This window comes from Acanthisitta chloris, unplaced genomic scaffold (genome assembly GCF_000695815.1).
Source record: "Acanthisitta chloris isolate BGI_N310 unplaced genomic scaffold, ASM69581v1 scaffold1082, whole genome shotgun sequence".
Taxonomy (NCBI): domain Eukaryota; kingdom Metazoa; phylum Chordata; class Aves; order Passeriformes; family Acanthisittidae; genus Acanthisitta; species Acanthisitta chloris.
Genome location: NW_008661958.1, coordinates 141134 through 152054, shown reverse-complemented (window position 1 = coordinate 152054; position 10921 = coordinate 141134). Strand labels below are relative to the sequence as shown.

At 40.6% G+C, this 10921-nt stretch overlaps 1 protein-coding gene across 1 annotated transcript in view; it reads left to right on the top strand.

The window, feature by feature from the left end:
* Positions 1-5408: 5408 nt before the first annotated feature.
* Positions 5409-10921, top strand: part of LOC103798144 (protocadherin Fat 3-like) — a gene marked incomplete at its 5' end in the record, with an annotated part of 49253 nt that continues 43740 nt past the window's right edge. Inside the window, 3 exons of the mRNA XM_009070390.1 lie at positions 5409-5798; positions 8348-8562; positions 9317-9454. Coding sequence (XP_009068638.1) covers positions 5409-5798; positions 8348-8562; positions 9317-9454 — 743 coding nt within the window. The remainder of the gene's footprint in view (positions 5799-8347; positions 8563-9316; positions 9455-10921) is intronic.

Below are 10921 nucleotides of genomic sequence, written 5' to 3'. Positions count from 1 at the left end.
ATACAAACTATTTGAGCACAAGTCTTACGAGGAACGCATTTGAGCACATATATAGATGTATATGAATAGTCTCTTTATCTCTCTATATATAATACAAACTATTTGAGCACAAGTCTTACGAGGAACGGCTGAAGGAGCTGAGGTTGTTTAGCCTGGAGAAAAGGAGACTCAGAGACCTTCTTGCTCTCAACAACTGTCTAGAAGGAGCTTGTAGCGAGGTAGGGGTCAGTCTCTTCTCCCAGGTAACAAGTGAAAGGATGAGAGGAAATGGCCTCAAGTTGTGCCAGGGGAGGTTCAGATGGGATATTAGGAAAAATTTCTTCACTGAACAATTGGTAAGGCATCGGAATAGGATGTCCAGTGTAGAATCACCATCCCTGGTAGTGCTCAAAAGATGTGTGGATGTTCCACTTGGAGACATGGTTTAGTGGTGAACACAGTGGAGCTGGGTTAACAGTTGGACTTGATGTTCTTGTAGGTCTTTTCAAACCTTAATGATTCTATGCATCCTTACATACATGTATATATGTTTTTATATCTCTCTCCGTACATGTGAATTCCACTGCTTCAGGCTGTGTTTCCCTATGTTGTCAGCTGTAATGTCTAACTCTAAATCAGGTGTATTCAAACTAGCCTTCCCCACTTCAGAAAAATAATAAAACTTATGCCTGATAGGCACAAGGAAGTGAATCACTCAGGAGCACCCATGGAAACAAGAATTCAAGTCATGTAAGTCAGTATCCAGGGATATGTAAATATCTTATAGAAAAGAGATAGAGGGTGAGCCAACCATCCAAATCTCAACTTCCCACCAAAAAATACAACACCTGACACAGCTGAAATGGAAAGCAGGGTTTTGCACATCCATGGATTATATCATACCACTAATTGCTTATGCCTTCCATTTCTGTCCAGTATTTCTCTTCAGTAAAGGGTTGCTTTTCTTCATGTCTGTCCACTGAGGCCCTGTCTTTATCCAGTGGTGCCGTGACTCTACTGGAGCACTGGTGTGAGTAAAGGCCTTTGGTGTTAAGGCTATCATTTCCCCACAGAAAAGGGACAAAGTGGTGAAAACCTATCTCAGTAGCAGTGTTATGGATTGAACTTGGCCAGCTTTTCTGCTTAAGTTGTAAAAATCACATGTTCCTATGGGGCAGTATATTCTTCTACAGTTCAGCAAGGTACTTCTGGCAAGGTTTTTCTTTCGTCTCAAAATGATGGAGTAGAGTACTATAAAATCTGATTTAGAATTCATCTTTTGTCTTGTTTGCCGTTAATGAAGTTGTGGACTTTTATCTTCCAATAATTGGCCTTGTGGTTAACATTTGGGTAACCAGGAAAGGCCATAGGTACACATCAGTGTTAATCATCTTACCATGAAAGACAGAGGCAAGAGAGGAAGCACAGTGATCAGATACCAAGCCTGCAAACCACTGCTAAATTGATAAATAAATTTTTTACACCTCTCTTTATGGACAACTTTCTGGTTTATTTCTTGTTTTTCTATTATTAATACTTGCTATTATTTTTCTTTCATTAGGTTTTCAAAATGAAAATGAGCAGATGACAAAGTTAATCATAATTTTTCAGAGATAAACAAGAATGAGTGGCCTAGCTATACTTGGGAAAACACATTAAATAATGAATTCAGGGTGACAGGTGAAAACAGAGTTCAGTTTTGGGCCATTCACTACAAGAAAGACACTGAGGTGCTGGAGTGTGTGTAGAGAAGAGCAACAGAGTTGGAAATGGGTCTGGAGCACAAATCTTATGAGGAGCAGCTGAGGAAGCTGGGGTTGTTGAGTCTAGAGAAAGCAAGACTCAGAGGGGACCTTCTCATTCTGTACAGCTACCTAAAGGGAATTTGTAGTGAGTTGGAGGTCAGTCTCTTTTCTCAAGTAACAAGCAATAGGACAATAGGAAATGGCCTCAAGTTGTGCCAGGGGAAGTTTAGACTGGAGAGTAGGAAAAATTTCTCATCAGAATGGATTGTTAAGCCTTGGAACAGACTGGCCAGGGAATTGGTTGAGTCAGCACCTGAGGAAGTATTTAAAAGACTTGTAGATGTGGCACTTAGGGTCATGGTTGAGTGGTGGACTTGGTAGTGCTGGATTAACAGTAGGACTTGATGATCTCGAAGGTGCTTTCCAACCTGAATGATTCTGGTTCTGTGCTTTAGACAAGGAGGATATTGACATCCCTGAATTATGAAGATAGTTATTTTATATCCCTGATGCTATTTAAATTAGCAATGACATAAGAGTTGTCATGATGTGACATTCAGTGCATGTCCCTTTATTTTAGTACAGGAGAAACTAAGAAAAAAATGTTCAAAGGATGGCATTTGAGGTATTAGACAGCTGTATGTTTTACAAGCTCTTCACACCAGAGATTTGGCAAAAGGCAATATTCTATCATATGCTAATACAAATCTAAATAGAAAATGTGCTTGCTTATTCCTTTATTTACAAAGTATGTACTGCAATCCTCTTATAGTAATAGTGGTTCTTGCAAAGGCTTTCTGTGTTCAAATAGCTTATGTTAATGATTGGCACCTTAAAAATATGAGAAGTTCAAGTGAGTAAGTGAGTTGACACAACACAGTTTGCAAACATTAATCCCCCAACAGCTGTGGGCAAGCAGTGTGGGAGGGTTGCTCTCCTTACCAGTGCAGGAACCATGGGTTGAAGCAGTTGTTTCCTTTCAACAGAAAGCATCTCCTTTATAGTCACAGCAGAATGTCACCTCCATGGCAGTGATGCCATTGACACACACTGGTGGACTCCTTTCTCAGCAGAGGGTAGCCCCTGGATTAAAGCATTTTTGATTTCAGTAGAAATAACTTCCTACTTCACTTTTGCCTCATGCTGTTTTTTTCCAGCCTTGGGTCAGGAAGCTGAGTGTATTAGAGTTAGCAACCAGAACACCATAGTCTGTATATGATTGTAGGATCACTAGTAATCACTTATAAAAAACATTACTCATATTTTGTTAATGAATGGACATCAGTTTTAGGAAGCAGAATACAAGGAAAGGGATTGGATTATGTATCAAATTGCAGTCACTGGAGTTAGCACATCCTGTACATAAACTCACTCCATGTGGTGTCGCATGCACCAAATTCTGTCTCTCCCCACTCCCCCTTGCAAGATATCCTTTCTGAAGTTTTGGGGTGTTTCAAGACACAGGTTATTGGTAGGTTATCTCCTTTCTTGCTATTTATTCCCTTAAAGACTGTGATATCTAAATCATTTTTCTTCTGTCTTGTGCCTACATATGCTGTAGTGAGTATCAAATAGATACTCTTCTGTGCCAAAGAAAAACGCAAACCAGACTAAGGCTCTCTTCAGTCACAGACATATATGTGTAAAAGGTGCATCGTAAGGTCCCTGCTTCAGAGAAGTGTTCAATACTTTGTAGAAACTGGCAGACATCAAGAGCAGACGGTACAGAATACTAAATAGCTTTACAGTTAAAACTATTGTGTAGGTTGGGTGTTCAACTGCATGCTCTGAATCAGGGTGAAAAAGTTCCATTTTCCAGCATCCTCAAGGATCAGCTGTAACTACTAACTCCTTAACTGTTCTAGTCGGGTCTGTCTCTTTTTCTAAGTGGAAGTTCATGGAGGATTTCTAGCAGAAGGAGCTCCTCCCCAACTGGAAACATAGACACACCTGCAGCCATTCAGACCCTGAACCCTTCCCCTTCCCAGAGGATTTTACTCCTTTTTCACATTTGTCACTTTGGGTGATTGTCAGCTGACAGAGTATTTGAATTCATCTATCAAGAGGCTGAGGGAAGAAGTGAGTATGCTCTCCAGCAGCTGTAAAGTGTTCAGAGTTTAGGTGTTCGAACACATGAAGGAGCCTCCAACAAGTTCATGGGCTGAGTTCAGTTCCTTATCCGTAGGACAGGAGTGACATCCTTGGATGCCTTGATGTTTCGCAGAAGGGGAGACTGTATTTTTCAAATTTCACATGCCATGGTGAATAGAGAGGTTCTGCTGTGATTAAAAAAAAGCAAAAAGCAAAAAACAAAACTACAACCTGATTCACTGCAATGTTGCTATATAATTTGTTCCTTATTTTAATGACATTAGAATGTTTGAAATATACTCTGGTGTCTCAAGCACTGCATAAAATCTTTATTCTCTGAAGAGGCCAAATAGTAATTCCTAACACCCTTCAAGTGTGGTCTGGGACTTTGTAGTTCCTCTAGCTTTTATGTGCGTGTGATTGAAGACAGAGTCTCCCAGCTCCCCCTTGTGTGGATGCTCAACTCCTGCTATGTCAAGCAGAAAACAACTGTGATTTGTGCTGCTTTTGATCAGACATTTCTACAAAGCTTGCTGCTGGAAAGCAGAATAATACTGCCACAAATTTTAAATTAACAAAATATGCCTAGAAGGGATTGGTAGCTCTTGTTCATCTGATTAATGTCAGGCTTGTAAAGTCTGCTCTCCAACAAAAATGGCAGCAAATGCTCAAGTGAGAGATGTTAAAAACAGACTCTCCATTTTAGTGGATCTTTGTGTTTTAGTTACAATCTCTTACTGAAGCACCCAGGACTGAATCACAAAATCAACTAGCATCAAGGGAGTTGAATTAGCTTATATCTGTGTTCACTTTTAATTAGATTTGAAATGGCTATCCCACTGTAGTGCAGCAACCAAGTCTGTACCATCCCCTCAGGCCTTATTACTGACAACAACCTTAGCATAGATCTGCATATTCAGCAGCTGGGTGGATAGGTGCTATGTATTGGGAAATACAGGCAGGATTTGAAAAACACAGGATATCTCATACAACTCAATTTTTGCTCTCAAGTTGAGGGACTGAGGGACTTGCCTTTCTAAAATGTTCATATTCTGGCAGGAGATTTTTGATGCAGCTTTTGTCTAACAGGTATCGTCTTATGATAATATTTTGCTGCGCAGCAGTGGAATCAAGGCAGCACTGGTAGCAAGTACATTTTGTGCCACCTGATGCATTTTTATGGGTTTATTTTTCCCTTATGTACATTTCTATTCCTTCAAGATGTGCTCTGAGACATTTCCAATTTCAGCATTCTGCCTGTCTCATCTAATTCAATTGTAAGCTCTTCTGGGCAGGAACCATATCTGGATTCAGCTTTCAAGTTTCATTACACAGCAGTTCTGCAAAGTGATCTTTTAAAAAAGTTATCATGATGAGGGAATTTAACTTATCCATGGGGATTTGTCATGTGAGAAGAGCATGTCCTGATCTCCCAAACTTTCTGGATTACCATGCCCAGAGGCACTCCTGCCTCCACTCCCATTGGAAATGGTCACTGTGATACCAAATTTTGCTTAGGGTTTCTGTTAGATGGGAAGAGGTTTTTGTTTTCTTTATTTCACTTTATCATTTTCCAATGTGCTTCTCTTTCAGGCGTGAACAGAAAAGTCACCTATTCCCTGTCAGACTCTGCAGATGGTTACTTCTCAGTTGATCAGTCATCAGGAATCATTATTTTGGAGCATCCGCTTGATAGAGAGCTTCAGTCTTCCTATAACATCACTGTAAAGGCCTCAGATCAGAGCATTGTGCTGACCTTGTCCTCATTTGCCACTGTCACCATTACAGTGCTGGACATTAATGACAATCCCCCTGTGTTTGAAAGAAGAGACTATCTTGTTACAGTACCTGAAGATACTTCACCTGGCACTGAGGTCCTTTCTGTTTTTGCTACAAGCCAAGACATTGGTACTAATGCTGAGATTGCCTATCTCATCAGATCGGGGAATGAGAAAGGGAAGTTCAGGATTAATTCAAAAACAGGTTTGTAAAGTAGATCTTCCTTGTAATGCTAAATTAAAACATCAGAAAAACATGAATGCTTTGTGGAAGACTCCTGGACCAAAAATTTTCCAAGGCCAGACATTCACAGCTTGTCAATGTGGAATTAGCTACACAGTTAAAAACCAATTTTAGGTTGGAGAGTGATGTCAATTACAGTCACACTTCGCTGCCCCAGCTCAAGTGGAGAATACTTTTCTCCATTAATATGTGTGTTGAAGCCAATGTAGATGTGACAGCCCATTAGGCAAACTGTGCAACCCTTACAGTTCTGAACACTTGCGATGTTTACCTGCTTGCTTACCAGACGAGTACAGCCTCAACTGTCTGCACCTTAGAAATCATCAAACAGCGCTACAAGGACCAAATAGGTGTTGAGTCTAACATGTGATTGCTGTTTATGTAACTGTGTGCCACTTCCCTGACTTCTGTTGCTCTGATTTGTCTTTTCTGACAGTTGACTTGAGCCGTGATTTGGGTTGTGGTCTTTTTGGTTATACATCACAAATTTTAAAAGTACACTACTGCTTCTCTTTAAGAAGCATCAAGAAAAGCTATCCTATTTGGTGCAAATGGCTCATTTTCTTTGAATTTCCTTAGGGGGATATATTCTTTATCCTTACTGAGGTTTTAATCTGTCAGCAGTAAGCTATGATTCTACTATGCTTCCTGTAGTGGATCCCCTTATTCTCATAACACTCAAGATGACCCATACAAATTTGCCACCAGAGTTTCAGAGCAAAGCAATCTCAATTTTGAAAACTGACGGTAACACTTGTTTGAGTGCAGCTGTAATAACCAGCAACCTGGAAAATCTCAAAATTATGTACTGTGTCATTTATATTACTGTGTGCAAAAATCACTCTCCACTCTGTGGAGACCGCTGCCTTACATGTAAAGGACTTAACATAACTCTGTTGTCTGTCATCTTCGTAATGTTGATCAGTGCTAACAAAATTTAAGCATAAATATGCCTAGACAGCGATACTTAACTTCACATTTGACAATGAAGCCAAGGAAATAAATCAATAAAACCCCATAATGAAGCTTAATCACACAGCAAAAAAAAAAACCCAAAGTAAAACTATATATTATTCATTAATGTGTGACTGACAGCTCCATTATTATCAGTTTAGAGGCAGGAGCTCAGTTTCTAGGCAGTCGAGTGGTGATGTAGCATGCCTGATCAGAGCTTGAAAAATAATGTCCTTCACACAATTTATCAGTGGGAACTCTCTGCTAGCCACTTGGAAGCTTCTCTTCAGGGCTCCTGCTTTGAGCAAGTCATGCTGAAAGGTAGAATTCATTTGGAGAGAGCCTAGACAAGATTAAGAGGAATGATCTGAGATCTGTAAAATGCGACTTATCAGGAAAGACTGAAGGAATTGAGGCTCTTTAAGCAAGAAAAGAGAAGACATGCTGTTAGTATTCAGGCCTGTAAAAAGTACCTTTGAGGAGGAGGGGAATAAACTATTCTCCATGTCTAGTCATGAGAAAAGAAGTAGTGAATAGGCTTAAATTGCATTTGGATTATTTCAGTTAAATGATAGGGAGAAATTCCTGACTGTAATGATTATTAAGTACTGAAATACATTTCCTAAGAAGGTTAGGAAACTGATGTTGATGGGGGTTTATAAGATTAGTTCAAGAATGATCAGGTTTAGCTGACCTGTGTTGGGCAGCAGTTGGACTAAATGACCTTTAAGCCTCACACATCCCTGCTCCTGATGGGTCTATATTGAAAAGGATTTGGCTTGCCAAGGTTCAGGATTCGCTTGTAAGGCTTTCCTGCCATGCCTGGTATTGCCTCCTTCGAGGCATCACTAGTAATCCGTGCACAGCCTACTTCCTCCTCCTTGTTAAGGTTAAGGGTACATGGGATACAAGTGGAGAGCTTCTATAAAAATAATTTCTATCCTATAGGGGGTCAGGGTGCATGGAGTTAATCATGTTACATAGATTATGAATTTTGGTTATGTGATGAAGTAACCCAAAATTTATAAACCTAGTTGAGTGGGGAAGTCCCTGTTTAATCACATAAATGATAGACAATTGATTTCTCAAAGGTATTCATACCCCATTCATTTGTATTTAATTCGTGAGAAGTTAATTATGTGGGAGTGAATTTGGGTTGACTTGTCAGGGCTGATTTCCAGAGTAGACATCCTGTTCTCCCACAGGCTCTGTGCATGAGCCCAAGCAAAAGGGTGGCTATGGCCCCCACTTCTTCATCTATGATACTCCTATAATTAAAGCTGTTTTCACGAGGAACCATTCATTGCTTCATGCCTTGTAAAGGTCCTTTCTGCAGAGGCAACCCAAGTGCAATTGGCATCATTCTTTAATCAAATGACAGCAGTATAAACCTGAATAAACATTTTTATTGGATTGGGCAGTCTCACAGTTAATGTTGTATGTGTGCCATGGTGATAAATAGCATGCTGTACTCTTTACTGCAGTCAAATCCCTTATTACATGGCTTTATTTGGTTTATTTTGCTGGCTGTTGACATTCCCTCCTTTGCTTCAAAGGAGTCATTTCCATTTTTGAAGCTTTGGATTTTGAATCGTGTAAGGATTTCTACTTAGTAGTAGAAGCAAAAGATGGAGGCACTCCAGCCCTGAGCGCCGTTACAACCGTAAATGTAAACGTGACAGATGTCAATGACAACGCACCGAAATTCAGCCAGGCGGTCTACAGTGCAGTCATCAGTGAGGACGCGGCCGTTGGGGATTCGGTGATAATGGTGAGTGAGGCCGTGGGGGGCGTTTAGGTGGGCTGAAGCCCACATGCCACATAAAATACTGCTGCATTGGTTGATAATAATTACCACGTCTTGCATCACCCAAACTGTTCTCTAGCCAATACTCTGCATCTACTGCTGCTTTCCAGGCTGCTGCCACATTCTCCTCAAAAGAAAGTAGTAGTAGTACTATTTCTTTTTAATCCCATATACTGTCAAAGACCAATGGCATATTTAAGGCATTGCATTTCATGAGTCAGCTGGAAACAAATGGGTTTTATTGGAAAGGCAGAATTCAACTTTTCAGTGAAATACAATCATAGAACCTTAAAATGGCCTGAGTGGAAGGGACCTTAAAGATCATCTAGTTCCAACTGCCCTGCTGCAGGCAGGGACACCTGTCACTACACCAGGTTGCTCAGAGCTGCAAATACATAGTATTTGTGTAGTCTGGCATGCAGTGTGCCATACCCAAATCTCCCAGTCCTCTCATCTTGGAATCTCTGGATTCAGAAAGTGTCATATGGAATATTAAGATTTAAAGATTCTATATGTTTTTAAGGGTAGAATTTTGTAAAGTTTCAAGGGGAGCCTCCTGTCAAAAAAACATTTCTCTTGATGCTGTGGAGGTGTGCAGTTCAGTTGTAACTAGTATGATGGAATATGAAGTTTTACTTTTTGGAGTGTTGAGCAATGAATGTATCATACAGATCACTCAATATTTGTTTTGCTAATTTTTACTCTTCTCTCAAAAAAGCTCATAGCAGAAGATCTGGACAGTCCTCCCAATGGCCAGATTCATTTTTCCATAGTGGATGGGGATCAAGACAATGAATTTTCAGTTGATCCTGTTTTGGGACTGGTGAAGGTTAAAAAGAAATTGGATAGAGAAAGGGTAAGATGTGGGACTTCTTTACTTACAGTGACTTACAGATGTGCATCTATCTCAGCTCTGCTGCTAGCTTGTGTTGAAGGAGTTTCTTTTATACTCTGCAGCAGTCAGCCTAAAATGCTCCAACAGGTCTTTCTAATGTTTTCCCACTTCTTTCCATCCCAGTCCTGTCCACAATCCTATATACAAGCCAACTGCTCTGTAACCATTTACATCCTGCACCAACACAGCTGCTGAGGTCAGATCAGGGGAAAAAAAGCAACACTGGATTTCTCTTGTGGTGCCACTGTCAGCTGATGCTGTGTTAATGAGCTGCCTCCTCTCTGCTGCGCGTGCAAGCACACACATGCAGCTGTGTGTGCAACAGAGTGATTACAACATACTCCAGGTTGTGGCACCAAGCACGGAGCTGAGACCTCAGCCATTAATTAGCGCTCTGCAAAGCATGTCACTGGGGAGGGGATGTTATGAAGTGGCCAGGCTGTACCAAAAGTGAAAGAGTGCTTCATTAAACAGATTCTGCTGCTTTGTTTGCTCACTCCATTATTCATTCAGGATTATTTATCACCATTTTGCCATAGCTAGCAATTAGCAGCTTTTGGGAGGAAAAAAAACAACAAACAAATGCAGTTGCCTGTGCTACGAGCAGGGCAAGAGAGTGCTACAAGGCTTCAGAAATCACACAACGCATAAAGAAACCCATACCTCCTGCCTCCAAGCAATGCATCCGTGAAACTGGGAAAGCAGGCTGCTACCCTCAGAATATGGGCTCAGCTGGAAAAGCTCTTTACTGGAAGCAAAGCTACTGCTTAAAACAGTGGCAAATACCCTTTCTGTATTATCACAGGATTAAATTGTCAGTGCTTGGTGGCAGAATGACTTTGCCACACGCTGTCAAGGACAGGGAAGTAACAATGACTTTGCATGTTACAAATTGGCTGTAATAAAGCACAGGCTTAATTCCTTAATATGACTTTATTTAGTTTCTGAAGCGCGCTCATGTACGGCTGCATTCAGACACACACATTTACCCTTACCACTGTGTGCAAGTTTAAAGCCAGCTCTGCCAGATCTGCATTCCCAAAGTTTCCCTCAGTTGAAATAAGCTTCTTTGCTTCCTTGGCACATTTCCTAGACACAGGTGTTTCTGACCCCTGCAGGGAAAATAGTACATGATGCCCCATATGCTGCAGATCCCCAAAGGCAGTGCTGACTCCAAGGTTTCAGTGGTTTAAGGAAACTCATTTCCAGAACTGTAATCACATAGAGACCATGACTTTTGCCATCTACCTTTCTGGGGTACACTGAAATGAAAGCAAATGCAGCAAAAAATAAGAAAGTTCTCACAAAACTGCCGGTCTTGTTTTTACCTAGCAGTAGAAATTGCAGTTCAAAAAAATTTAAAACATTTAAAAAAAGATTAATTCTCTCCTCAAGTTTCTTGAATCTCCATAGTTCAGGATTCCTCCT